At 45.0% G+C, this 23,036-nt stretch overlaps 5 protein-coding genes across 8 annotated transcripts; 2 read left to right on the plus strand and 3 right to left on the minus strand.

Moving 5' to 3' along the window:
- Positions 1-2,840: 2,840 nt before the first annotated feature.
- On the plus strand, positions 2,841-10,021 carry LOC6731000. The gene is made up of 5 exons (XM_016179550.3): positions 2,841-4,315; positions 6,692-6,795; positions 7,532-7,648; positions 7,714-8,189; positions 8,261-10,021. The coding sequence occupies exons 2-5, from the start codon at positions 6,694-6,696 to the stop codon at positions 8,658-8,660; spliced, it is 1,095 nt and encodes a 364-aa protein (XP_016023463.1). The 5' UTR covers positions 2,841-4,315; positions 6,692-6,693; the 3' UTR covers positions 8,661-10,021.
- LOC6731001 (protein farnesyltransferase/geranylgeranyltransferase type-1 subunit alpha) lies at positions 6,692-11,760 on the minus strand. The gene is made up of 3 exons (XM_002078126.4): positions 11,518-11,760; positions 11,089-11,449; positions 6,692-11,028 (listed from the first exon to the last, which is right to left on the minus strand). The coding sequence occupies exons 1-3, from the start codon at positions 11,654-11,656 to the stop codon at positions 10,533-10,535; spliced, it is 996 nt and encodes a 331-aa protein (XP_002078162.1). The 5' UTR covers positions 11,657-11,760; the 3' UTR covers positions 6,692-10,532.
- A 162-nt stretch (positions 11,761-11,922) lies between these two features.
- On the minus strand, positions 11,923-16,314 carry LOC6731002 (ionotropic receptor 25a). 2 transcript variants are annotated; one of them, XM_016179010.2, is made up of 9 exons: positions 15,726-16,314; positions 15,234-15,383; positions 14,896-15,171; positions 14,393-14,831; positions 14,224-14,338; positions 13,921-14,166; positions 13,084-13,676; positions 12,501-13,016; positions 11,923-12,445 (listed from the first exon to the last, which is right to left on the minus strand). In XM_016179010.2, the coding sequence occupies exons 1-9, from the start codon at positions 15,838-15,840 to the stop codon at positions 12,052-12,054; spliced, it is 2,844 nt and encodes a 947-aa protein (XP_016023465.1). In that variant the 5' UTR covers positions 15,841-16,314; the 3' UTR covers positions 11,923-12,051. The 2 variants fall into 2 exon arrangements, with proteins under 2 accessions (XP_016023465.1, XP_016023464.1); XM_016179009.3 differs by having other exon boundaries at positions 16,024-16,114.
- Positions 16,315-16,455: 141 nt separating this feature from the next.
- LOC6731003 (etoposide-induced protein 2.4) lies at positions 16,456-19,150 on the minus strand. 2 transcript variants are annotated; one of them, XM_039294033.2, is made up of 5 exons: positions 18,987-19,150; positions 18,740-18,777; positions 18,373-18,671; positions 17,621-18,295; positions 16,456-17,368 (listed from the first exon to the last, which is right to left on the minus strand). In XM_039294033.2, the coding sequence occupies exons 2-5, from the start codon at positions 18,752-18,754 to the stop codon at positions 16,864-16,866; spliced, it is 1,494 nt and encodes a 497-aa protein (XP_039149967.1). In that variant the 5' UTR covers positions 18,755-18,777; positions 18,987-19,150; the 3' UTR covers positions 16,456-16,863. The 2 variants fall into 2 exon arrangements, with proteins under 2 accessions (XP_039149967.1, XP_016023466.1); XM_016179008.3 differs by having other exon boundaries at positions 18,983-19,150.
- A 290-nt stretch (positions 19,151-19,440) lies between these two features.
- LOC6731004 (major facilitator superfamily domain-containing protein 1) lies at positions 19,441-22,582 on the plus strand. 2 transcript variants are annotated; one of them, XM_016179551.2, is made up of 7 exons: positions 19,441-19,518; positions 20,122-20,647; positions 20,715-21,242; positions 21,302-21,779; positions 21,846-21,964; positions 22,021-22,120; positions 22,279-22,582. In XM_016179551.2, the coding sequence occupies exons 2-7, from the start codon at positions 20,440-20,442 to the stop codon at positions 22,334-22,336; spliced, it is 1,491 nt and encodes a 496-aa protein (XP_016023467.1). In that variant the 5' UTR covers positions 19,441-19,518; positions 20,122-20,439; the 3' UTR covers positions 22,337-22,582. The 2 variants fall into 2 exon arrangements, with proteins under 2 accessions (XP_016023467.1, XP_039149978.1); XM_039294044.2 differs by lacking the exon at positions 19,441-19,518 and adding an exon at positions 19,553-19,672.
- The last annotated feature ends 454 nt before the right edge of the window (positions 22,583-23,036 follow it).

Raw genomic sequence — 23,036 nt, forward strand, 5'->3', positions numbered from 1 at the left:
ACACACATCGGCCCCACATGCAAGACCCCCGTATTCTGCATTGACCCTGACATTAAGAACGCTCGCTTTAACTTTAACCCCACCCGATGCGACCCGAACCCAACCACCAATTTAAAGCCAAAGCACAGCAAAACACGTGCCCGACATGCACGTTTGACCAACCACATCCGCATGCCAATGCTGAAACAATGGAGCCAAGCTCCACACCACTCCACTCGGCTCGACTCGACTCGAGCCCAGCCCCCATGGCGTATGAGTAATCCGAGAAAAGCTAATTAAAGGCCAGCGGCGAACTTCATGCCAAGGACGAGGCGCCAAGTCGCCAAAGCCAAAAACTCTGCGAGCAGTTTGTCAACACCGCCGTCCGCGGAAAGTGCTTCAAGTAAAAGACACTGAGAAAAATGTTTTCACTTTCTACTTCAGCTGATATCAGCTTTTGAAGGTAAAGAGGTAAATTAGGTATAAGATATATAAGAGGTATAGATAATAATTTCATAATTTGTATTTAGCATTTAATACTACATCTTAAATTGCAAATATTTAAATATAATAAAATCCATATGTTTTTAGATTCGCTGTGTGCATATAGATTAGTCATTTCATTCTCGTTCTATTCCACTTAATAGTAGTTAAGTGAATATTAAGTTACATTGCTGGTTATGGGGCGCTGTCACATTTTCGCACAGTGTGTATCTTGTCTGTTTGGCGTCCAGTTCCAGTTTCGGTTGCATATAAATTTTAATAGATGCGCCCAAGGCCAGAGTTTTACTGTCAAACGGCTGTCGGCACTCCACTGCCGGTATCCAAATTCCGATTGCCCCGTCTTTGGGCACCTGACTAAATGCCACAAAACTTAAAGGGCGGCATGAATGCTAACTGTTATTCCGGCTTTTACGAGCAAAGTTTCCTTGGAAATGCCAGTGGAGTGTACGTTCCCTTTTTGTTCTATCTACGTATTATAACTATAGTTTCGCGTTGACGACCCTGATTACAAACGCCGGAGTTATGCGTCCTCGACACCCAGCGAGTGGTGCGAAAAGGGGCTGGCGTCATTGTCTTTGCGTGCCGCGAATTTGCGTGATTCATGATGCATGTGGCAGGGCGGCAAAGTCGCAACTCGAATGCAGCACACACAAAAAGCACACGAAAAAAAAATAGGTGGCACTTAATTGGAAATTAATATGGTAAAGTATGGTATCTCCTTCTTAAATCCTAACTCATCTTTTAATCCCTAAGTAGCCAATAAAAGTATACCCAATTTGTTACCCTCGAACCAAGGATTTCGTAGATTCCCATATCCCATTTCAGCTTGCAATTTCGCAAAGTGTATTTTGGAGTCCTAGCACTCCGGGCGTTGTTTTTTGGCGCGTCTTCATGTCTGCTTTAATTACTGGAACTACTGAAACCGAAACTAGTCCCTGCACCACTTAATGTCAATAAAAATGTCAATTGCACACGCGACCTTGGGCCGCCCGTATGGCTTTCCGGTCAAGTTGGCCGGATTTCGGATGGCATATCACTCCAAACGGCGGCGATTAAAATGGATTTTTTTCGGCAGCAAGGATTTTGAGGTCCTCACAGCTGAGCGGCGTAAACAAAAACAACAGGCCGCCTGAGTTACTGAGAGCTGGAGGGAGAGAGACAGAGAGAGAGAGTGAAAGGTGGAAAGAGAGCGACCGGCTTTGGTGACACGTGCTCCAAAAACTGGCGGCGCTACGTGGCGTATACGTATTGCGCTGACGCCGTGGCCATTTTCCACTGTTTTTTACAGTTTTTTTCCCACTTCTGCTTTTGTTGCCGCTAATGTGTTTTGAAAACGCATATCCCAATCCGGCACGGTGTACAGTTACCGCTGGGCAATGGCAACGTGCAAAACAAAAGCCGAACTCCTCGTCCGTCTCACCAAGGAGTTGGAGTGAGAGAGTGGCAGGAAGAGAGCCTTTTCGATGGGGATGGCAACACCAGCACGGGAGAGTACCAACACAACTGCAGCGCGACAGTGGGAGGTAAACAGTGAAAGAGGACGAGCGCGCACAAAGAGCATACGCACTGTGAGAAAGTGCAGGGATAAAAGTCGTTTGAAATTACAATTCATCACTTAGTTATATATCTAATATATCAATGATTCCAATTTCGTAAAATGTGTAACTATTAAATTCAAACTGGGAAGTGCTAGGCCATTATTTAACTATTTGAAGAAAATATTGCATACTTACCGGGGTTCATGTGGTTGAATTTAATCCTGTGCCAGGATTTCAGTAAGCTATTTATAACAAAATCATTGTAATGTTTAATACTGATAATTTATAGTAAGAAACATGACTGCAATCATTTCTGCAAGTGCAGAGAGAAATGAGCGAATTACAAGGGTGAGGAGCCTTGCGAGAGAGCGAATAAATACACGAAGGCGAAAAACACGACGTCGCTGCCACGTTGCAGTTTCCTTCGTTCTCGAATTTGCAAGCGCAGTGGTTCGGGTCAATGATAAATGTATTATTTATGAATTTTAAAATATTTTAAGTATTAAAAATTAAAATTTGCAAAATTTGTAAATGCCGTTATTTTAATTATAATACTACCCAAATTTTCAACCTTTTTAAAAACATTTTTCTTATAAGGATATTAATTCTCTAATGCCGATATATTGCAAATAATTACTGATTTACAACGACTCCCCTAAGCTAAAACTTAAAATTTTCTTCGAGACCTGCCTAGAACGTTTTGGGAATCTTTGAAATCGGCCCACTGTGAGGCGGGGTGGCAACAACAACAGGCTGCGGCGAAAGCAGCAACATCTGCTGCTGCTGTTGCGACTGCTGCTGTTGCTGCGGCGCTTTCATGGCTGCTGCTCCTTGGGCTGCGAAATCAGTTCGTTGTCGTCAGTCAGCCAGTTCAGTTCAGTTCGGTTTTCGCAGAGGACATCAAGGCAGAAAACCAACAGACCGAGGAAAATCCATCCAAGGCGAAGGCAACACCAGCAGCGAATTGGAGCAGCAACAGCAACAACGCAGCAGCAGGAGCAGCAGCAACGCAACAGCAACAGCAAGCAGTCCAGTCCAGGCACAGTTGATGCAAAAAGTTCTCAAACCAGGCGCCGCAATCAAATTATTCAAACTCAAATTCGATTCCACTGTGCGTGTACCGTTGTGGGTGCGTGTGTCGGTGTGTGTGTGTGCGTGAGTGTCCTTGGTTGTGTGTGGCCAAAATAGAAAAACGAACATAAAGCCAAACTGAAGTAAATCAACACTGAGGGCGCCGCCAGGATTCAGCAGCCCACGCAGGACTAAAAAAGGAAGCTGAAATCAGGCCAGGCCGCAGAGGAAAATCAATTTTCTGTTAAAATACATAAATTGCAACGATAGACGCGTCTCGAAAAGCGAATTGCCATTGCCATTGCCGAGAATTGTAGTCGGCTGCAAAACTCCAAAAACTCCGCACCCTCTTCCCCCGCCACCCCCTTTCAAACGCCATGCACACACACTCACGCGCGTAGCACACACACCACACACACACACGCGCGCGTACAGAGCAGCAGCGCTCGGACGTTAACGGTAAAAAGAAGAAGAAGACGCCGCCTGGTTAGGCCATCAGTGGAGGTGCAACGGGGGCTAAAGGAGGTGCAGAAAGGAGTGAAGAGGAGAGAGAAGAGGAAGAGCACCACGAGATCTAACTGTAAACTCTGGCGGAGACAGTCCACAACAGTCGCGTCCATCGAGCTAGGCCCACTCAATAATCAATCGACAGAAAAATCAATTACAGCCTGCCGACATCTCCATTCAAAAACGGCCTAACCAAGAAGCAGCAAAGAGAAACTCAGAAAAAAGAACTTCCAGAATTTCCAATAATATAACAACACACAAAACAAAACAAAAAATAAACAAAAAACAACTATCAACTAAAACAGCCTAAAATAATAACTAAATTTTTCTAATAAAGACATCTGTGATTTGAATATAAAAACGGAACATAAATTTATAAACAACAATTATTTTCATACTGCACTTTTTCAAAAACCAACAACAAAATAACTGAAAAGAAAATCAATTAATTTTATAAATTTCCAAACATAAATCACATACGATTCGGTGAGCGCATAAAATAAATATAAACTTAAATTTAAATATATACCGCGCACGCAAAGCTGACACGCCTCGAGGATAAAGTCGAAAACCGCAAAAGCAAGGAAAAAGCAAAGCAAAAGCACCACCACAACCGCCAAGCAGCGGAAAAGCAAAAGCAGAAGCAGAAGCAAAAGCCGCACCACCAGCCAAGGCAGCCTCAAATTCACACAAGGTCAACGGAATTAATATTTTTTGTAAGTGCATTTGTGGCGGGGAACTGTGCCCTATGCACATTCCTCGCATCGTATCTGATTTTTCTGATTTTTCCGTTTTAATTGAGAACACGTCGCTAACTTTTCTGCGCGCCATTCCCGAAAGTGCACATGTGCATGTCAATTAGCGTGGATGCGGCTAAGAAAACCGCATCTGTAATCAGCCGCCAAGGGTTCCTCGAAATTCGCTTTGCGACGCTATTCCACCGTGTCGTATCATTAATAACTATGAAAATAGCCAACAACATATATATACAAGTGTTCCCAATCTTTGCACGAAAATCCATTTAGATTATTGTGAAGTATTCATATTTCTATCGATTAATATCTGAGCTTAGGAATGTCTTGTTTCCTTCTGTGCTATCTATTCTCTATTGCGGTTATTGTGGTCTATTTCCTTTACCTTCTCTATTTTTTTTAATCCCTTCTATCCCTCATCTATTGTCTTAGTGTTCTGCTAATCTTCTACCTCCCGTGGATCCTTACAAATCCTTGGGAAACCTTATCATTCAATTACATTTTACAGTCCCATCGATTTGGGTTACTTCTTTTGATAAATATCTCAAAAGAAGTAATTTTACCTGAGTTCAACCTTGCCTTATTTGGTGATCCTTCGATGTTTGAAAAGTCCTTGTTCCTAGAAATTTGCATGCGAATTCGGGGGAAGCCAGCTCATGACCAATTCATGATGCCCTTCCGGCCAGGGTATTAACATTTAACGCATCGCTGCCATATGGCAGCTCAATAATTAGGCCGGAAAAAAACCCAAACGTAGCCAAAATAAATTGGCTGACAAGTGCGATAGCATGCCACAGGTAAGGAAGCATGCCGCAGTCGTGGGCGGGGTAGTCTACCCACCATATAGAGAAGAAAGGGCCCGGGATTGGAATGCGAATGCGAAAACGAACTTTCTCGGGGCGACGTCGGCACCTGCGGTGTTGCGTCTAGGCTTCCGATCCCCGCGGGGGTGACGCCGAGAAATGTCAACGGTATTTTTATCCATCGAATCAACAGAAAGTGTCATAGCAGACCCATTGCTATAGGAAACGCAACATGAAAAGTTTGACAGGAATATATTTACAGTGGATATTTCAACACTAGAAATTTGAATAACTTTTCTCCAATTCACCAATAACAAGAAAATTTTAAAAATTAGATAGCTCAGAATATTTTGAGGAAGGTAGTCATTAGTTACAAATAAAAGATACTTTTAGCTGAAGTTAGTATCTCTAAAATGCAAAGGCATTCAACAAAACTATTATATCTAATTGTGCACTTGAGTTTACAACAATGTGTTAACTCTTAAGCTAAAAAGTTGACAAATCTCATCAACAGAAATAGCAAATGCTCAAGTCTGATATTGATTTTGCCCAGGCACACAAGTGCCTAAGCACTGTCTGAGCTGATTCAGACGTGATGCGGATACGTGGCATATCTTGGCCAGTGGTCGGTGGTCCACCACCCAACCGTGCTCCTTCATTTGGCCCAGGCCCACCTTGGACTATGTACAACATGGCCAATACTAATTTCAGCCAGCATGTTACATACATTCGTTGAAAGCGCACAAGTTACTGCAATAAATAGTCATAGTAACCCCAGGCGGTGGGCGGAGTGGAAAAAAGGGGGAGTGGCACATGCCTTCGCAGGGCGAAGGATAATGATATTTGGCGCAATCGCCAATCAATCACAACAGCCATCAATCTTGCGATAAAAACAAGAAAACACACATTTAGCTGCAAATTTATGTATGTACATATTTGGAAATCGGCACAAAATAAGTTCCTTCCGTTACGGATTAATATAATAATAATATAATATTGCTTGTTATACTCTAGTAACTAAGTAAAACTTTAAGTTTAAGTATGCATACTAAGGGCTTAACCTTGATTGAAATCTAGTCCAATCATGCCGTCAATTAATGACGGTAATTGAGCCAAATTTCAGTTAATCGAAGCAAATTGATTCCTGGTCGAAATTCAATGGAGATTACCTGTTTTGGCATGGCACTTTCCTGCTAATTTGGCTCAATTGCCGATGATGTCCTTCCGATGTACAACCAATTTGAATGGCAGAGTAGCTGGGGGCCATAGTTCGCGATGGATATGAGAAGCCAATCCATATTCCGACCAACCATTTGTGGCAGAGCATCCCGAACATCCGGACGTGAGTGCCACGGTTGCTTAGACTCCCTCCGCTGCGACTTTTGCTTGCTCCAACTTGGCTTTTGTTGAGCTTCTGGCCTTGAAAGCGGCCAAAACGTGAGACCTTGATGGACGTATAGGGATTCTAAATATATAAGCATTACCCGAAACAGCACACATTACACACAAATGTAACCTGGCTTTAATTTCGTTGCAGAAATGGAAATCATTCCTGAAGGTAAACACTTTCGTTTGGTGCATGAATCAGAGCTTCCAGAAATTTTGGTAACTTTAGAGCGCTATCTGCCGGAATCGTTAAAGGTGCGTATCGAAAATGTCATCACTCTTTTGCATCCTTAACTTGGCACCCTGAAACTTTTGCATGCTCGCCCGACTTGACACCAAGATATGTATTCCCCAGGTGCCACGCCCAATTCTCAGATAATTTACCAACAATTACCTGCAGTTGGGCGGAAAAAGGGAGGGTGTTTTTCCTGTAGCCAGCAGGCGTTACCGAGACCACCAGTCATGCAAGCCCAAACCCTCGAAACTGGTCTCGCATTTCTTTTTTTTTTTGTTTGTTGACCTGTTTTCACTGTTTACACTTGTATTTTTGTTCAATTTTTAATGCCATTCCGCCCCGAACATCACGTGCTTTTGTACTTTTGCTGGCTATATCTATGGTTTGGCAAAGGACTCAAGGATTTGGCCACCGCCGGAGTTGCCTCAAGTTTCGATTTTCAGCGAGGCAGCTTTTTTTCCGGGGCGGTTAGCAACCAGCTAAGGGAATGCGATGCCCAAGACTGGGAAATTGCTTCTGTAATTGCAAAATATGGGGAGTGCTTAAAGTAGTAAACTAGGGTAATTTCATTTCATTAATTGCGCTCTCAAATTATTAATATTAAGCACGAACCATTTCATACGATAAGTTCGTCAGATGCTTCCTTTGAAAATATGATTAAAACATAGAAGATTTTCATCACTCATATTTGGTTAATGAAATCCAGTTGATAAATGGAATGTATTTTAATAAAACTTGATTTTTGTATACTTGCAGTTTCATCAAACCATAAAAACGTACCTGAATGATCGTATTTGGGATTTTAAGTTCTATGTTGCTAAAGATTGGCCCGACAAACCGATAATTCTCCATTTCCCAGGATGCACGCTTGCGGTGAGTTTGATCCTTTGGCCATCCACAGGACTAAGTTTAACTAATAAACTAATTAATATTTTTAGCCGCACAACAATATATACCAAACGCTAGGCATATTTTGTCCATCCGCACACATCGAGCATGTCGATATGCTGCGCACCGAAGATGTACTTATAGATTGGCAGAAGCCTATGTACCTGAACTTTACGCACATCGCCATTATGAATCGCCTGGATGACTTCTACTCGAAGTTCGGTGTGATGGAACGACTCAGTGGTGATATCTACGTGTGCAACAAGCTGAACGCCGACCTGGAGCTGGAGCCGCTGCCGGATGACGCCGAGATGCGTCTGCTCAATCTGGATAACGTGCAGGGCATACATGATCTATATCCTGCCAATGAAATCGAGTGCGTCCAGCTGTTTGACATCCTCGTCCGCAAGCTACCGGGCCTGGGCATCTTTCGCAAGGAAACCGGAGAGCTAGCCGCCTGGATGGTCCATTCATACTACGGTGCCATGTTCTCAATGCAAACACGTCCAGACTTCAGGCGCATGGGGTGAGTATAGCTGCAGATTCCTTCTGAAAACCGCTCATTTACTGATCAAACAATGAATTATTTTCGCACAGCTATGGAATCCGTCTGGCCAAGTCGCTGACCCAACTGGTGATCGAGCGCGGCTACACGCCCTTCGTGGTGATACGTCCTGGTAACGATGCGTCCCGCAGTCTGTACACAAAGCTGGGCTACGAGAAGGCATTCGAGACGTGCCGGGTGCGGATGACACCGGATTGCTACGAGGACAGCACCGTGGGCACCATCGGCAACACGTCCTACGGAAAGTTTCCGCCGCTGCCGCAGGGGGACTGCGTGGTGGTGACCAAGCTGCGGCGCAAGCATGTGCCCGGCGAGAGCCAGACGGTGGACGAGGGCATCGAGGATATGTTGGCTGAAAAATGTGATATCAGCGGCGACGAGGCGAGGGAGCGCAAGACCACGACCGACGAGGGCATCGGGGAGGACAAGTAGGCCAGGTTGGGTTAGGGTTACGAGATGCGAGATATGAGATGAATGAGATGAGAGATCGATCGGAGCGCTACGCCCACGCAGAACTTATGCTTAAAGCTGTAAGCACCCATTAGGACTCTTTAGGACAGACAGGACATGGCACACATCAGGTGGCGTTGATTTTTTAAACAATTATATTAACGAGAAAACCAAGAAACTGTACGAGTATATTTATAGATGGTATATGAAGCTTCCTCACACAGAAAACAGCGGCGGCGTCGATCGGCAAATGCGGCGAATGTATTTCGGCCAGAATAATCAAGGGATTTATTTTATATGGGTATTGATTAGGATTCAATGACAGGAGAACTAAACCTTAACCAGGGGAATTAAAACGATCAAGTGGGGCGCTGAAGTCAGACATTTTAAATGGGGAACCGAGGACAAAGAGAGAACATTTTTAATTTTTTGCTAAAATTGCTTTTACAAAAGTGAGCTCCAAGAACGAGCAGAGAATGCAAATTAAGGAGCGCATCAATTTATTAAAACTATTATATATATTAACTCTATATATCAAATTGTTAAACGAACTAAACAAGCAACACACACCAACTACTTCTCTCTACTGGCTCGCCACGCAAAATCTCTGAACAGGATAATCTCGAATAATCTCGAATCAACCGAAAACCGAAAAACACACGGAAATCTCTCGCTTGGGCCATGGAACAGAGCTATGCACAATTTCCTCTACTTAAAGAAGCCGTTTCAGAATACTACATATATATATTTTTCAAACTATATTGAATACTTTCGATGACCCAAACGAAGTGCTTTGATTTTAAATGGTCGCGTACCAACCAAACATATTTGGATTTATAGGCTTTTTTCAAATTTATATATATATAAACCCAAAAACCCAAAGAAGGGAATACGAAACGAAGCGAAAACCAAACAAAAATACAAAATAAATATATATATTTTACTATTACGAAATTTTATTAAACTACGCAAACGAGTACTCAATGATTTTGCTCCTATTTAGCTGAACTAAAAAGAAACAAACGAAATAAAAAACACGCCAAAGATGTCTTCTGCTTCATTTTAAGTACATACCCCCCAACCCGATTCCAAATTACCAACTCCCGATTCCCACTGCCCCTTGGATGATTTTGGATGAGAATCCGGGTCATCTTTGGAGGTTTTCTCTTACGAAAATGCAAAAACCGAATCTCAATATGTATGCAAGAAAATCAAATTAAATGAAAAGTTATATATTACAACTGCTATATTGTATGTACTCGAACTAAAAAACGAATGAGAAAAAAACAAACACAAAAACCTAAAAGAAGCAAATTTAAATAAATAACAATATTGAGACAGCACACTGAAGGTTCTTCCCGTCTCTGACGAAAAAAAGATAACGATTGCGATGGCAACTGAGCGCAGATAGCTGAAGGTAAAGATACTTTCTGCTCTAGAAATATTTTCTAATGCATTTACGATGCTTCCCACATTCATTTGCACACAAAACAGAAGCTCTTGCTAAAGCCCAGCATTAAAAATATTAATTGTTTCCATAATTTACGAGCTCACTCAGCTGGCGCACACACTGCGCTAAAATTATCTGCTCATTGTTAATGAAATTTACGTGTGCAAACACAACAGCTCACTTAGATAAACAGAGTCGGACGGATGCGGCAAAGATGAAGACAGCCGCCCATCAGGGCATGTGGCAATGGCGATGTGTATGTGGCTGGGGTTTTGCAACATGCTCGGCGCTCAGCTCACTTGACGGTAAATTAAATTTTATTTATGTATAAAGAAGAAGGCCTAAGTACTTCGTATGTGGCTTAAAACTAAGCAATAATGGATTTGTAACCTGGACTACTGCTGCTACTTCTGTTCGACCGTGCTTAGCTGGTTCTTCAGATGGTTGGCCACATACTGCCAGTACTTGCGACGAATCACATCGTGTTTGGTGGCCATGTCCTCGCACAGACCGTACACCTTGCGGGCGAGCTGATCGCTATCGCTGGCCTTCAGTTGGAGCGCCTGCTCCTGGTACAGATCGATGAGGAAGGCCAGCAGATAGGGCGATCGATTGCCGGCCTGGTAGAGCTCCTCCACGAAGTCCACTACCTCCGGGTAGCTATTCAGCAGGGCATTTCCACTGTCGCCCTGCCGCATCACGCCCACCAAATAGTTCCAGGCACTCTCGTTGTTCTTGATGATGCGAATGCGGTTCATCGTGTACGACAGTTCGCGCTGGATCAGTTCCGGCGTGAATCCTAAATGCTTCACCACAAAGAAGCGCTGGTTCCAGGCCGAATTGTTCCGCTGATCCTCGCAAATGAGACGATCCACAAAGCCAAGTTCGTCGTCATAGAGACTACAAGTAGTGCAAATTAGTTTATAGAAAGTGAATCTTAATAAACATACGATTACTCACTTAAAGCTGCGAATGGCCCACTGGCGATGTTGCCAGGCGTGGTAGTTCTTGGCATCGCCTTCGTTGACCAGGGCGTTCTCAGTGAGCTCCAGCTCATTGCTGGGATCGTTCAGAATCTCGACGATGACGCGTCGGTGGTGCCAAACCTGGTAGTTTTTCGAGTTCTGGCCAATCACCTCGGTCAGATAGTCCAGTTCCTCATACAGATCAGCCTTCAGTTCGCGCAGGACGTCGCGTCTGTATTGCCAGACCGTGTAGTTAGCCGGATTCAGACGCAGTGCGTCCGTGGTGAGGTCCAAGGCACGTTGGCTCTTCTCCCCGCTCGCAATTATGGCCCTCATGTAGTCAAAGACCTCGCGAACTACGATGTACGGATATATTTGCTCAGATAAAGTGACATCCAGAGATAAAGCCGCATGCATTACTCACACTTTTGACTGTAAGCAATGGACACCACCGGATTGGGACCGTCGTCCTGGGCAAGCGGCTCCACATCCTTCCAGTCGGAGCGTTCGCTGTAAGCCAGCCAGTCCGTGCCCAGGTATTCCTCATCCGAACTGTCTCCCATCGCGGTTAATTAAGAACAAAACTGTTGAGCGCCGGTGCGGGTGGAAATTTATGTTGTTCTTTTTTACTTGTCCGAATTTATCGGGCCCTATAGCCTATCGATATCGGGGGCGTTTTTTTGTCCGACCCTATCGGTATCGATTGCTCGATATCAGAAGGCGGTATTTAATACTAAACTAGAAATACCAGCTGGCTTTCAAATATTATTTGAAATTCAAAAATAATAACTATATGCTAGGTAATTATTAAAGAACAAAACTAATACAATCCTCTTGTTAAAACATTTATTAAGATCTCAATAAAAGTGCACAAAGTGACTGATTCCTTTAAAACTAGACGTAGACATCCGAGTGCTCATTTTACCATAATATTCGATTCATTGGTATACGAGTAATTCTAGAAACGTGGCTTAAACGTAGCCGGATACTGATTGAAGCGCGGACGCAGTGCAGCTTTTGACTTCTCGAACTTCTCGCCCGAGTTGCCCAGGATCACACCGTCGACCAGCTTGCCAGGATGGTCCGCAGCATTGGATCGCTCCGCATTGGCCTCGGCCACATCGATGATCCGCGGATTCTTGCGGTACCTGTACCACCAGTACTCAAAGACCAGCGTGATGCAGGCCATTCCAATGCCCACGAATATGACGATGAAGACGCCGCCAATGTTCTGGATCGAGATGCCATCCGATTGATCCTCCGGCTTATCGCACTTGGCCAGCGCTTCGTCGTTCTTCCACCACTTCTCCTTGAGCTTCTCCAGTTGTCGTTTGTTGAGCAGGGTCAGGATTCTAAAGCATCACAAGGATATGAAGAAGCTCTTACTTATATTTGCCCACTACTCACGCATTATTGAACTGATCCTTGAGATGCGAGCCCTGTTGAACGGCTATGGCATAGGGCTTCCGGGAGAACTCCTCGCCCACCACCTGCAGATCGCAGTTGGTCAACTGCAGGTAGCGTATATCGGTGGCGTCGCCCAGGAAGGCGAAACCCGTGGCCGCTGTCGAATTCCTTACCCGGGCCACCGCTTCGTCGAGGGTGGCCGGTAGCTTCGCCTCCTGCATGGCCTGCCACATCTTGGTGTACTTGTCGCTCACTGGATAATCCCAAACAGCCAGCTTGGAGCGCTCCACGGCGGTCAGGGAGTCGTTAAGCGACAGATCCTTCCAAATCTCGTAAAACATTTGCTCTATGTTGGACATACGCTCGAAATATGTCATGGCAGATGAGCCATTCAATGGAGCGTACAGGATCTTGTACTGCTTCGCCAGGTCATCCAAGCTTTCAACGGGCGTATCCAAACGTGATACGGTCAAGAAGGCAGCCAAATTGGCCGTGTAAGAGGCAATTATGATAAATCTAAAGGGATGAACAAGTAACTTTTAAAAAGGAAAGAGTTTAAAAGCAAGTGAAGAGGACTACCCACCCGAAGAGCCACCAGGTGGCGGCCACTAAACGCCCAGACAGATTCTTTGGAGCCTCGCCACCGCCTTGAGGCGTCAATGAAGTCATGCAGAACCAGAGGCACTCCTTCAGATTGAACTCGCGCTTCTCCTCGTCGTCCTTGTACTTCTCCCGATTGTTCTGATAGCTATAGGGACTCCAGCGATCAAAGATCCACATGAGAAAGCTGGTGAAGAAGTAGGCAGCCAGGATGCAAAGCCACACGTTCGTTTCCAGCACGGTGAGGAACTTGAACAGTGAGCTGGGCGAACTGGGTCGCTGCATCATGATCGTAATCCCGACAAGATCGTAGTACGGAACCGTAAAGTCAATGACTATCTCCCGTTCGGCCATCACCGACATGCTGCCAAGACCAATGTCCGCCTGCTTGTCCATCAGCTTCTTGACAATGCCATTCCATTGGCCATTCTCGTCCATGTTGCCAAACTTGCCGTCCTCCACCTCCTGGATGGTGTAATCGAAGTGGACAATCGTGGCTATCTCGTTGATCAGATCAATGCAGTATCCTTTATATCCTTTCGGAGCCGTTTCATCGCGCATTATGAAAGGAGCTTGCTGTGAAGTTCAAATGAAATTTAGTTTATTGCGTAAAAAATATAGACTTCTCTTAATTTTAAGTTTTTGACTAAAACAACGTGACTTAAACTTCAATATTTTATATATATTAATTTAAATGCAACTAAAAAGGTTTAAACGACGACACACACAAGGACTACGGGTTGAATACTTAAAAAAAAACAAATATCGTACGAAAACTACACTACTAAAACATCCTTTGCAATCCCCTGTCGTGACCCACCACAACAGTAAAGATTCGATAAACCGTATCCGCAGTGAGATTCTTCATCTGCTCCTCGTCCTTGACGATGAGCTCCGAGTTCAGACCCGATATCCATTTGCCGATGGACTTGCTGTTCACGGAACTGCCACCACGAATCTGCAGCACGTTTATATCCATTTCGAATTTCATGAAACTATGCCCATTGAATGGCTGAGTGGGTTGCGTGACGAGATCGAAGGTTCCATACGAAGTCGGTTCGGTAATCTGAGAAACGGAAGTGGGTAATCAACCATAATTTGTTAGACAGGTGGGAGCAGCAACCTTGGTGAAGTAATCCCGAAGATCCAAGTTCCTTTGGGGTGTGTTGCCACCTTGAAAGTCGTCACAATTCAGATACTCCATGTCCTTTGGCCAGGCGCCCGATTGTAACATTTCTCTGCAGGTAAAAATAGTAAATATATATAGTAAATATCATATACATCCAACCCACTTGATGGTCAGGAAACTCCTCAGTGCCAGATCGAAGTAAAACGCGGATGACAACTGCGGTTCCTCGTTCAGATTGTAAGTGGTTCGCAGCAATCCCAACCGATCTCGATATTGCGTATACGCCATGGGTTTCATGAACATAATGGTCGCATTGTCCCGCTGACTGCTGATCTCTCCTTCGTTCTGGGTGATGGCGTGCCAGGCGAAGTTGCGCTCGAAATACGCTGGCTTCACCGACTCCAAAACCATGCGGATCGATTGCAGGGTGCCCAGAATGAAGAAGTTGTTGATGTCCAAGTTCCTCAGCTTTTCGATCTGCTCCTCGCGCTCCCGCTTACCATCCTTGGCTATGGCGGTGATCACATGACGGGTTTGGATGTTTTGCAGCAGGGACTTGTACTTGTGGTCCATGACGAAGGAATCATCGTACAGAATAGCAGCTGGAGGGGATTTCGAATGGCATACATTAATACTCACTTTTATATACATATAATATCCCATTACCATTCGTGATGTTCATGTGAATCACTATACTTCGAATGGCCTCGGGAATAATATCCGCCGGCGGCATCACCTGCAGCAAATACTTCTGCTTCGCCTCATCCAAGTCGCGCCACTGCCTCAAGTCTCCCTGCTGGCCGTAGGAGGCACTAATGGTGGGCAGACCCAGGGCCTGGGTGAAGCTCTTCACCGTTTCCGAGGCTATGCCCGATTTGGTGGTGTCCAGGATCAGGTGAGGCGTCTGCTTCTTCTCAATACTTGTTGCGTACTTATTGCAAACTGAGACGGAAAAGTGTGAGTGTGAGCAACTGAATCCTGGCATAAACCCGACCACAACTCACTAGCTTCCAACAGCACCTTGGCATCCGACTTGTTCGCCTCTATCGAATCCAGCTGCACCGAGAGACCATATCGGATGTTCTTCTTCAGGTAGGTGAGCACCACATCCACAGCCTTGGCCGCCGGTTCATTGTCCACTTCGTTGATGAACACTATCCAAAGGGATGGGATCACATGGGTTAAAGTGCATTGGCCAAAGGCATTACGTGGCATTGCGTTTGTTTGCTTGCCCTAAAAACTCATTATGACTGGCACCACCCAACTAAACTACCCAATCCATATTGGTTTCCCCACAGTTTTCAGCTAATTAGTTTACTTTTAATCCACTCAGCCAAATGAGTTCGATTATATTCGATATTGTTTTGAAAAAGTAACGAATCTTTAAGGATCTTTAAGTGAGTGTACTCATACTGGTAATCATTAGGTATATGATTATGTATTTTTACTCTATATACATATATCTTTGGCATATCGATCGAAGTTGAGCAACTTACACACATTGATATTTTGAGTAGTTTGCGCTGCGATCTCCAAACTAAAGCTGCTTAATAAAACTAAAAATCCCACCAGCCACAGGATTTTCGAGGTTTTCGGATTCAACAAAATCATTATGGTTTTCACATATGACTCCGGGTTTGTAAGAGCTAAAAAATCGACCGCACAGGACGAACAACAAATGGTGACTGGGGCAGGAAACTACGCTTTCGAAAAAGGATACAGATATGTACAACCTATATTGCCACTGACAATTCCACTTTCAAGCAGAACAATGTGTGGACACATGGGTGTAACCTTGGTGATAATCAATTTGGTCGGCAATCGCCCACAACGCCGCATGACCAACACCCCAATCCAAGCGTGAACCCATATCCTGGTTCGATTGTTCGTGTTGGAACTCAAGCGTTAATTGGTGGCGGTTAGGGAAGGAGGATTCAGTTTGGGGGAGTTATTATGTGGTACTAAGTAGCTGTTATATTGTCAAATCATCATGAAATTATTATTCGAATCGGTGGAGTGGAAACATTGGGAATGTAGGGTCACAATGGAGCAGAGCTATTATAAGAATAGAAAGTGATCCTTAATTAAAAACTGTGACAGTAATCAAACAACTTATACTATCAACTATTTTAGATTACTTCTGACTCACACGATCTATAATCTAGTCCAGACAAATCGCGCTGATAAGGCTTGGCCAAGCGCTCCCCATTAGGCAAGCAACAACCATTGACGAAAGTACAAAATTAATTTTATTTTTGATTAATTATACATTTAACGAACTTTACGCCCGACGTAATTTCTAGTGTAGAGCATAGCACCCTACGAGCAAAAATTAAAGAGAAAAACGATGCCTAAAATAAACATGTAAACGATTATGCAGCAGTTGCGCGAGCCGCATTTCAGATATAGCCACTCTCTATAGTCTATATATATAGTCATGCCCATTCCGAATAGGGCGTTGTGTTGGTGGTGGTGGCGGTGGCGTTGTCGACTAGCGAACATTGTCATTATGCGTAGACCTAAGTTATCTTTAACTTACACAGTTCACGATGGTTAGATAGGTAGATGATACGTACATTACACAGATCGAATTATATATAGCTAAAGCCTACGTTGCGTGTATAAGCATAAATCTCACAAGTTCCAGTCATCGGGCCCCGACTCCTGGCGTATCACGGGCGGGGTTAGCGGAGCTCTCGGTGCACCGGGCACAGGAGTGGGCACCAAAGGCGCAGCTCCACGCAGCGAGCTCCCGTAATAAGGCGGCGGCCGATGGCTATTGATGCTCGGCGCATTGGAGCTGTGCGTGGACGAGGCAGAGGAATCGCGCACCCGACCCGCATCGAAAACGGGCGCCTGGGCGTAGCGATGCGGCTGGCCCAGCTGCGGTGTCTGTGACCGCGAATGCGAGCGATCGCGTCGCAGCAGCTGCTCCTGTTGCAGCCGTTGCTGCTGCACATATTGCTGCTTGCGCTGCTTGAGCAGCTGCTCGTCCCGCTGGAGCAAACGCTGGCGCTGCTGCAGCTCATACTGCTGCCGCTGCATGGCACTCAGTCGGTTGGCCTTGCTCCACGGATTGCCGCCGAAGCAGAGGTTCGATATGAAGACCACCGGCGAGAAGAGACGCAGGGAGACCTCACTGGGCGGATGTCAAATATTTAGTTATTTATATTTATAGATAGAGTACAGAAGAGCTTCTCTAAATCGATACGTGCTGGTCACGAACAAAGGAAATACGTATTACATTTAATAAAGACGTACAACTAAAACACGTTGGACTGTAATTGCGTGATAGTTTGAACATGATCTATATCACTTTCCAGTTTACATTTATCTTTAAGAAGTTCGATTTAGTGAAGCTGGACTGTGTTACCAAACCAAAAGCACTTACGTGGTGTCCACAATGGGTTTTGCCTCATTGCCGCTGAGTATGAACAGGGGAAAGAAGATGGAGAAGATGCAGCTGCTGACGATCACCGAGCTGGACAGATTGGTCAGCACGGTGAGCGGTATTCCGAAGCCAAAAAAATAGGGCCAGTTCTTCTCAATGTAGGTGAGGCGTCTATGCAGCTCCCAGCCCATGTTGAACCACTTGTACTCGAAGGAATACAGTGAGTAGAGCAGGCACAGATGCACGAAGCACAGCGAGGAGCCCACATATTTCACGGGCACTAGGTTAACCAGCATGCTCTGGACCAGGAACAGCATTTGCACCACCATGCTGAAGAGGAAGTCGGCCACCAGTTTGCTGATCCCGGGGATTAGTTGCGGGCGACCCTTTCTCACGCGATAGGCGGCATTGGCTATGTCCGCGAACCACAGTGAGCTCACAATCTTGGAGAGCATGAATATGGGCAGCACCCACATCATGCCGAAGAGCAGGGACAGTATGGGATGCAGCCAGCCCCAAACTACCGGCAGGGTCTCGGAATGGGCTCCATAGAAGATGGTAAGGCAGAATTTGAGCGTGGGCAGCAGAGCGTTCTCGAACAGGACGATGCTCAGCCAGGTGAAACCGCCATTGAGCATGCAGCACTTGAAGAGCTTCTTGGCGATCTTCTTCTCCCTGTGTCGCCGGATTATAAATCAAGTGCGCAGTTAAAAAATATATGTACGTGGAATAAGTCTTTGTGTAACACATACCCCTGCGGCTGTTGATCCTGGGCAGCTGGCTTCTTTCCCAGGATCTTCTCCAGCGTCCGCTCGTCGGCGTTCTCCTCCGCCTGCTTGGCGTACTCCTCCCGAATCATGGCAGCCGCGGAACTGGGCACTGGTGACGGTGATCTCCTTGCGCGTTCGTAACGATCCTTGTCGGTGCGGCGCAGCTGTTGGCGGTGCTCCTGCTCGGCATTCTGGCGGTTCACCTCGTCGTCGATGTGCAGGACCAGTGTCATGCCACGTATGCTGTCCCACAGGCCGTACAGAATGCCCAGGGTGATGTTCTGTGGTTGTACAACGCATTTAGGTGGTCCATTGTCTGTGTGTTTCAAAAGGGCAGTCTCAAACTCACCTTTATCGCCGCCATCTCGCGTGGACAGACCTTAGTTCCTGATCGGGGGCATTACGAAATGGACATGCAAGCATACGAAACGTGTTTAGCTGCTCGGGAGCGTATCAAAATGTGGCAGTGGGTCTTTGAATAAATTTGCGTTGTGCGAGACGAAGACAACATCGTTGGCGCCTTTACACTGCACAAAATAGCGTGCGCCCGCACATTCGGCTGGCTTTGTACCCTTTTGAAACTTGAACTTACATACTTATCGCTGTGCCAGTGCTTGCTGATCGAAATGTGAGTGTGCAGAGGACCTAAAAATCATTGAACTTTGTGCTGGATTTAATAATAATAATAGTTGTTTTGCTTGGTGTAGGGACACACGGTTGCCACCTGATGCGCTGCGGGCGTTTAGCAGCACTGGTCAGTGATGTACAGGCGGGGAATGTTTTGAACTATCGATAGTTATAAAAATTACCGTTATTATAAGACTAAATTGATTTGGTTTTCGATGGTAACAAATAAATTGTTTTACTTTTCAACATCTTATACGATTGTAAGTTTTGGGTAATCCAATTGATATTCTTTATAAATCGAACTAAACTCTTCTAGCAATTGTTTATGTTTCACAAGTCCGTTATAACGTAATGATAGTAACGGTTTTTGGTAAGGATATTCCCAAGGTAATCGATATATCGATATTAAGAGCACAATGCCCACTTCCATTCCTACAGCTACAGGTAGGGAAACCAGGTAATAACGACCATTCTTCTCCCGACAGGGGACAGAAACAAACCGTAAGTCCTCGACTTGTTGAACATATAGTAGGCGTGATAGGACTTTCTCATCACAATACATTGTTGATAATCAATCATAAATACTTCAAGAAATATTAAGTAAAGTTTTCCTGGATCGTAAGCCCGCCACAATCGCAATTCGAAAATATCGCATGTAAATAATGCAAAATAAGACCGTGGACTAGTGATTAATTAGTGTGTGACTTCGTTTGTTGAGTGCGATAACGGGGCATTTGCTTATTAATCCCTTTTTTTGTTGTTGATATACGGCATTTACATATGCCTATTTATTGACGTGGGTGTGTGTACATATCGAATTTATACACAGTAGAGCTGCTTTCAATACGCAAATAGCGTAGTAAAGCCTTAAATCAGGTGTCAACTGAATGTTATGCGCATGCAAGCGCTTAATTGATTACCCATTAACCGTTAGTCAGCCAACGGACAACAAGATCTTTCATGTTTACCTAGCAAGCACACACTAACGCACACCCACCCGTGACATTTACCTGCATCTGCTTGTGTATGAGCGTGTGTGTGTGTGAGAGGGCGATAAATATTTTGTATGTGGGAATGCAATTTTCAATCTTGGCTTTTTTGCAGATTAACCGAAACACCCCCCATTCCAACCTTTCCAATTTCCATCATCTCTGTGCGCGGGAATAATCAATACTGCACACATACTGAGGCAACAGCAGCAACAACAACAACACGGCATTATGGTGTGGTCTAGTGATAAGCAGCAACAGTAGGGCCACAGCCCGCCCCCATCCCCCCGCCTACCGCCTACCGCCCACCGCCCACCACCGGTCGACGAACAGGAATTCCGGAAAAGAGGAGCAGCCACAAATAGCAATTACCATCGCACAACTCAAATTTCCCGTCACTCCTCCATCATTCTGACAACGAAAAGTGACAATAATGTCACGCGAGGAGCGCAAACCCATCGTTAGCTCGTCGAGCAGCAGCACCTGCAGCAGCGGCGATGACGAAGTGCATCCTGTGGTGCGGCGACGCAGCACCCGGGACACGGAGCTCGCTGGCCACCAAAAGGATGCCGGGTGCTGTGATCCGACGAGCACGCCACATCGATTCCTGGCCCTGCTCTTTATGTGCCTCTTGGGTTTTGGTAAGAACGTGAATTCCTTTCTACAATCTTGAAACCATACCTTAATAATTAAATAACTTCCTTATAGGTTCCTATTTTTGCTATGATAATCCCGGCGCATTGCAGGACGTTTTCCAAAAGGAACTGCAACTCAGCTCCACCGAGTTCACGCTGATTTACTCCATCTACTCGTGGCCAAATATTGTGCTCTGCTTTGTGGGCGGCTTCCTCATCGACCGGGTGTTTGGCATCCGCCTGGGCACCATTATCTACATGCTGATCGTGCTCGTTGGCCAGCTGATCTTCGCCACCGGCGGAGTCCTGGGCCACTTCTGGTTGATGATCGTGGGACGCTTTGTGTTCGGCATCGGGGCTGAGTCGCTGGCTGTGGCCCAAAACAGCTATGCGGTGCTATGGTTCAAGGGCAAGGAGATTAACATGGTCTTTGGACTGCAGTTGTCGGTGGCCCGTTTCGGCAGCACCGTCAACTTTTGGATTATGCAACCACTATATGGCTACGTTTCGAAATCCTACTCCGGCTACAAGGGTCTGGGCGTGGCCCTGTTTCTGGCCTCCTCTACGTGCGTCATGTCTCTGGTTTGCACCTTGATTCTAGGTAGGATTACTCGTATATTTAAATACCAGTTTATATTATTAGATTTCAATTTCACTTAGGTTGGATGGACAAGCGCGCGGAGAGAATCCTTAAGCGAAATAACAATCCTGGTGGAGAACTGGCCAAACTAAGCGATATAGTCACCTTCAAGCTGGACTTCTGGATGGTGTCCGTGGTCTGTGTGGCCTACTACGTTGCCATCTTTCCCTTCGTGGCTCTCGGACAGGCCTTTTTCATCAGCAATTTCCACATGACGCCGGATGAGGCGAACACAGTGAACTCGATTGTCTACCTGATCTCTGCTATAGCATCGCCGCTGTTTGGATTTGTGATTGACAAGGTCGGAAGAAATGTGACCTGGGTGTTTTGTGCCACCATCTCCACGCTGTTAGCCCACTTCCTGCTGACTTTCACCCACTTGGATCCGTACATCGGGATGAGCATTATGGGACTGTCCTATTCCATGTTGGCTGCCAGCCTGTGGCCTCTGGTTTCCTTGATTGTGCCCGAATATCAACTGGGCACGGCATATGGCTTGTAAGATCATTAATCTGTTTAAGCTGTTTTTAGGCTTAATTAACTCCTTAATCGTTTCCTTTGCAGCTGTCAGTCTGTGCAGAATCTGGGACTAGCCGTGGTGACCATTGCAGCGGGCATCATTGTGGACAGCAGCGGTGGCAGTCACTTCTGGCTGCAGGTTTTCTTCATGTCCTTCCTGCTGGGTAAGACTCCAATCTGCTTATATGCTGTATTATGTTAACCCCCTCCCATTTTGCAGTCTCCCTGCTGGCCACCTGTGCGATTTGGGCCTACAACCGCAAGCACCAGGGCAACTTGAACATGTCACCTGCCCAGCGGGCCACATACCACACCTCGATGTACGTGAATATTGAGTCGAGTTGAGCATGCTATTGATGTCTTGCTGTTTTGATGTTGTGTTCTAATCCCCTAACCGATGATGACACACCTCCACATCAGCCCCTGACTAATTAACGTTCTCTTTCTAAATGTATTTGCTTTGTGTACATGCCAAAAGCGCGATGCAGTCTCCCCACGTGAACATGCGGCCTTTATTGGGCAACTATGTGCAATAGATCGATTCTGTTTGTTACTAACCAATAACCAATTGCGATGCTAATGCCCATCCCCCTACACTTGACTTGTTATGCAACTCGGAGCACATTCTGCTAGCCGCACAATCGACGTGGTCATTCGATCTGTTTTACTCCTCCTAGCCAACGTTCTATAATGATACATATCAAACCTTAAACTATTGTTATATTTATGTTCCGTTGTGTGTGATAAATAAATTTATGTAAATGTACATTAACCAAATTAAATAACCAAAGAGTTGGCGTTTTGGGCGAAAGAAGGTGTGTGTGTGAAAGATGCTGTGTTTGATCTTGATTCCATTTTATTTCCTTGCAAATATATTTTTGAAGAATAAATGATTTGTATTTGTACAAAATAAATAAAATAAATTAACTAAAGCATAAACAGAAATTCAAAGAATTTTGTGTGGTTCTCCACGTGAATTTAACAAAATAGTATAAAAATTTCTATGATGCATAGACTAGAGAAAACAAAATACAATTTCAAATCTTGAAAAGTGGCATTCCAAGAGAATTACAAAATAATAAAAATAAACACATTAATACATTTCCTTTTCCGTATTGAGAATTATTTGGTTGGGAGAAACAAAGTTTGCGTAAGGATGAGAAACAAATTTCAAACTAAAAACGTGTCATTCTCTATTGAGTTACTAAAAATGCATTCCATTTCATTTGGGCCATA

This window comes from Drosophila simulans, chromosome 2L (assembly GCF_016746395.2).
Source record: "Drosophila simulans strain w501 chromosome 2L, Prin_Dsim_3.1, whole genome shotgun sequence".
NCBI classification, from domain to species: Eukaryota; Metazoa; Arthropoda; class Insecta; order Diptera; family Drosophilidae; genus Drosophila; species Drosophila simulans.

Coding starts and splice junctions, on each gene's coding strand:
- LOC6731000 (XM_016179550.3), top strand. CDS start 6,694: ATGGAAATCATTCCTGAAGGTAAACACTTTCGTTTGGTGCATGAATCA. Junction 6,796..7,531: donor ATCTGCCGGAATCGTTAAAG/GTGCGTATCGAA, acceptor GTATACTTGCAG/TTTCATCAAACCATAAAAAC. Junction 8,190..8,260: donor CCAGACTTCAGGCGCATGGG/GTGAGTATAGCT, acceptor ATTTTCGCACAG/CTATGGAATCCGTCTGGCCA.
- LOC6731004 (XM_016179551.2), top strand. CDS start 20,440: ATGTCACGCGAGGAGCGCAAACCCATCGTTAGCTCGTCGAGCAGCAGC. Junction 21,243..21,301: donor GGTTTGCACCTTGATTCTAG/GTAGGATTACTC, acceptor AATTTCACTTAG/GTTGGATGGACAAGCGCGCG. Junction 22,121..22,278: donor GCCACATACCACACCTCGAT/GTACGTGAATAT, acceptor ACATGCCAAAAG/CGCGATGCAGTCTCCCCACG.
- LOC6731001 (XM_002078126.4), bottom strand. CDS start 11,656: ATGGGAGACAGTTCGGATGAGGAATACCTGGGCACGGACTGGCTGGCT. Junction 11,450..11,517: donor CATTGCTTACAGTCAAAAGT/GTGAGTAATGCA, acceptor CGTACATCGTAG/TTCGCGAGGTCTTTGACTAC. Junction 11,029..11,088: donor TGGGCCATTCGCAGCTTTAA/GTGAGTAATCGT, acceptor CACTACTTGTAG/TCTCTATGACGACGAACTTG.
- LOC6731002 (XM_016179010.2), bottom strand. CDS start 15,840: ATGATTTTGTTGAATCCGAAAACCTCGAAAATCCTGTGGCTGGTGGGA. Junction 13,677..13,920: donor ATCGAATCTTTACTGTTGTG/GTGGGTCACGAC, acceptor TGAACTTCACAG/CAAGCTCCTTTCATAATGCG. Junction 12,446..12,500: donor AAGGATCAGTTCAATAATGC/GTGAGTAGTGGG, acceptor GTGATGCTTTAG/AATCCTGACCCTGCTCAACA.
- LOC6731003 (XM_039294033.2), bottom strand. Junction 18,296..18,372: donor CAGGATCAACAGCCGCAGGG/GTATGTGTTACA, acceptor CCGGCGACACAG/GGAGAAGAAGATCGCCAAGA. Junction 17,369..17,620: donor AAACCCATTGTGGACACCAC/GTAAGTGCTTTT, acceptor ACATCCGCCCAG/TGAGGTCTCCCTGCGTCTCT.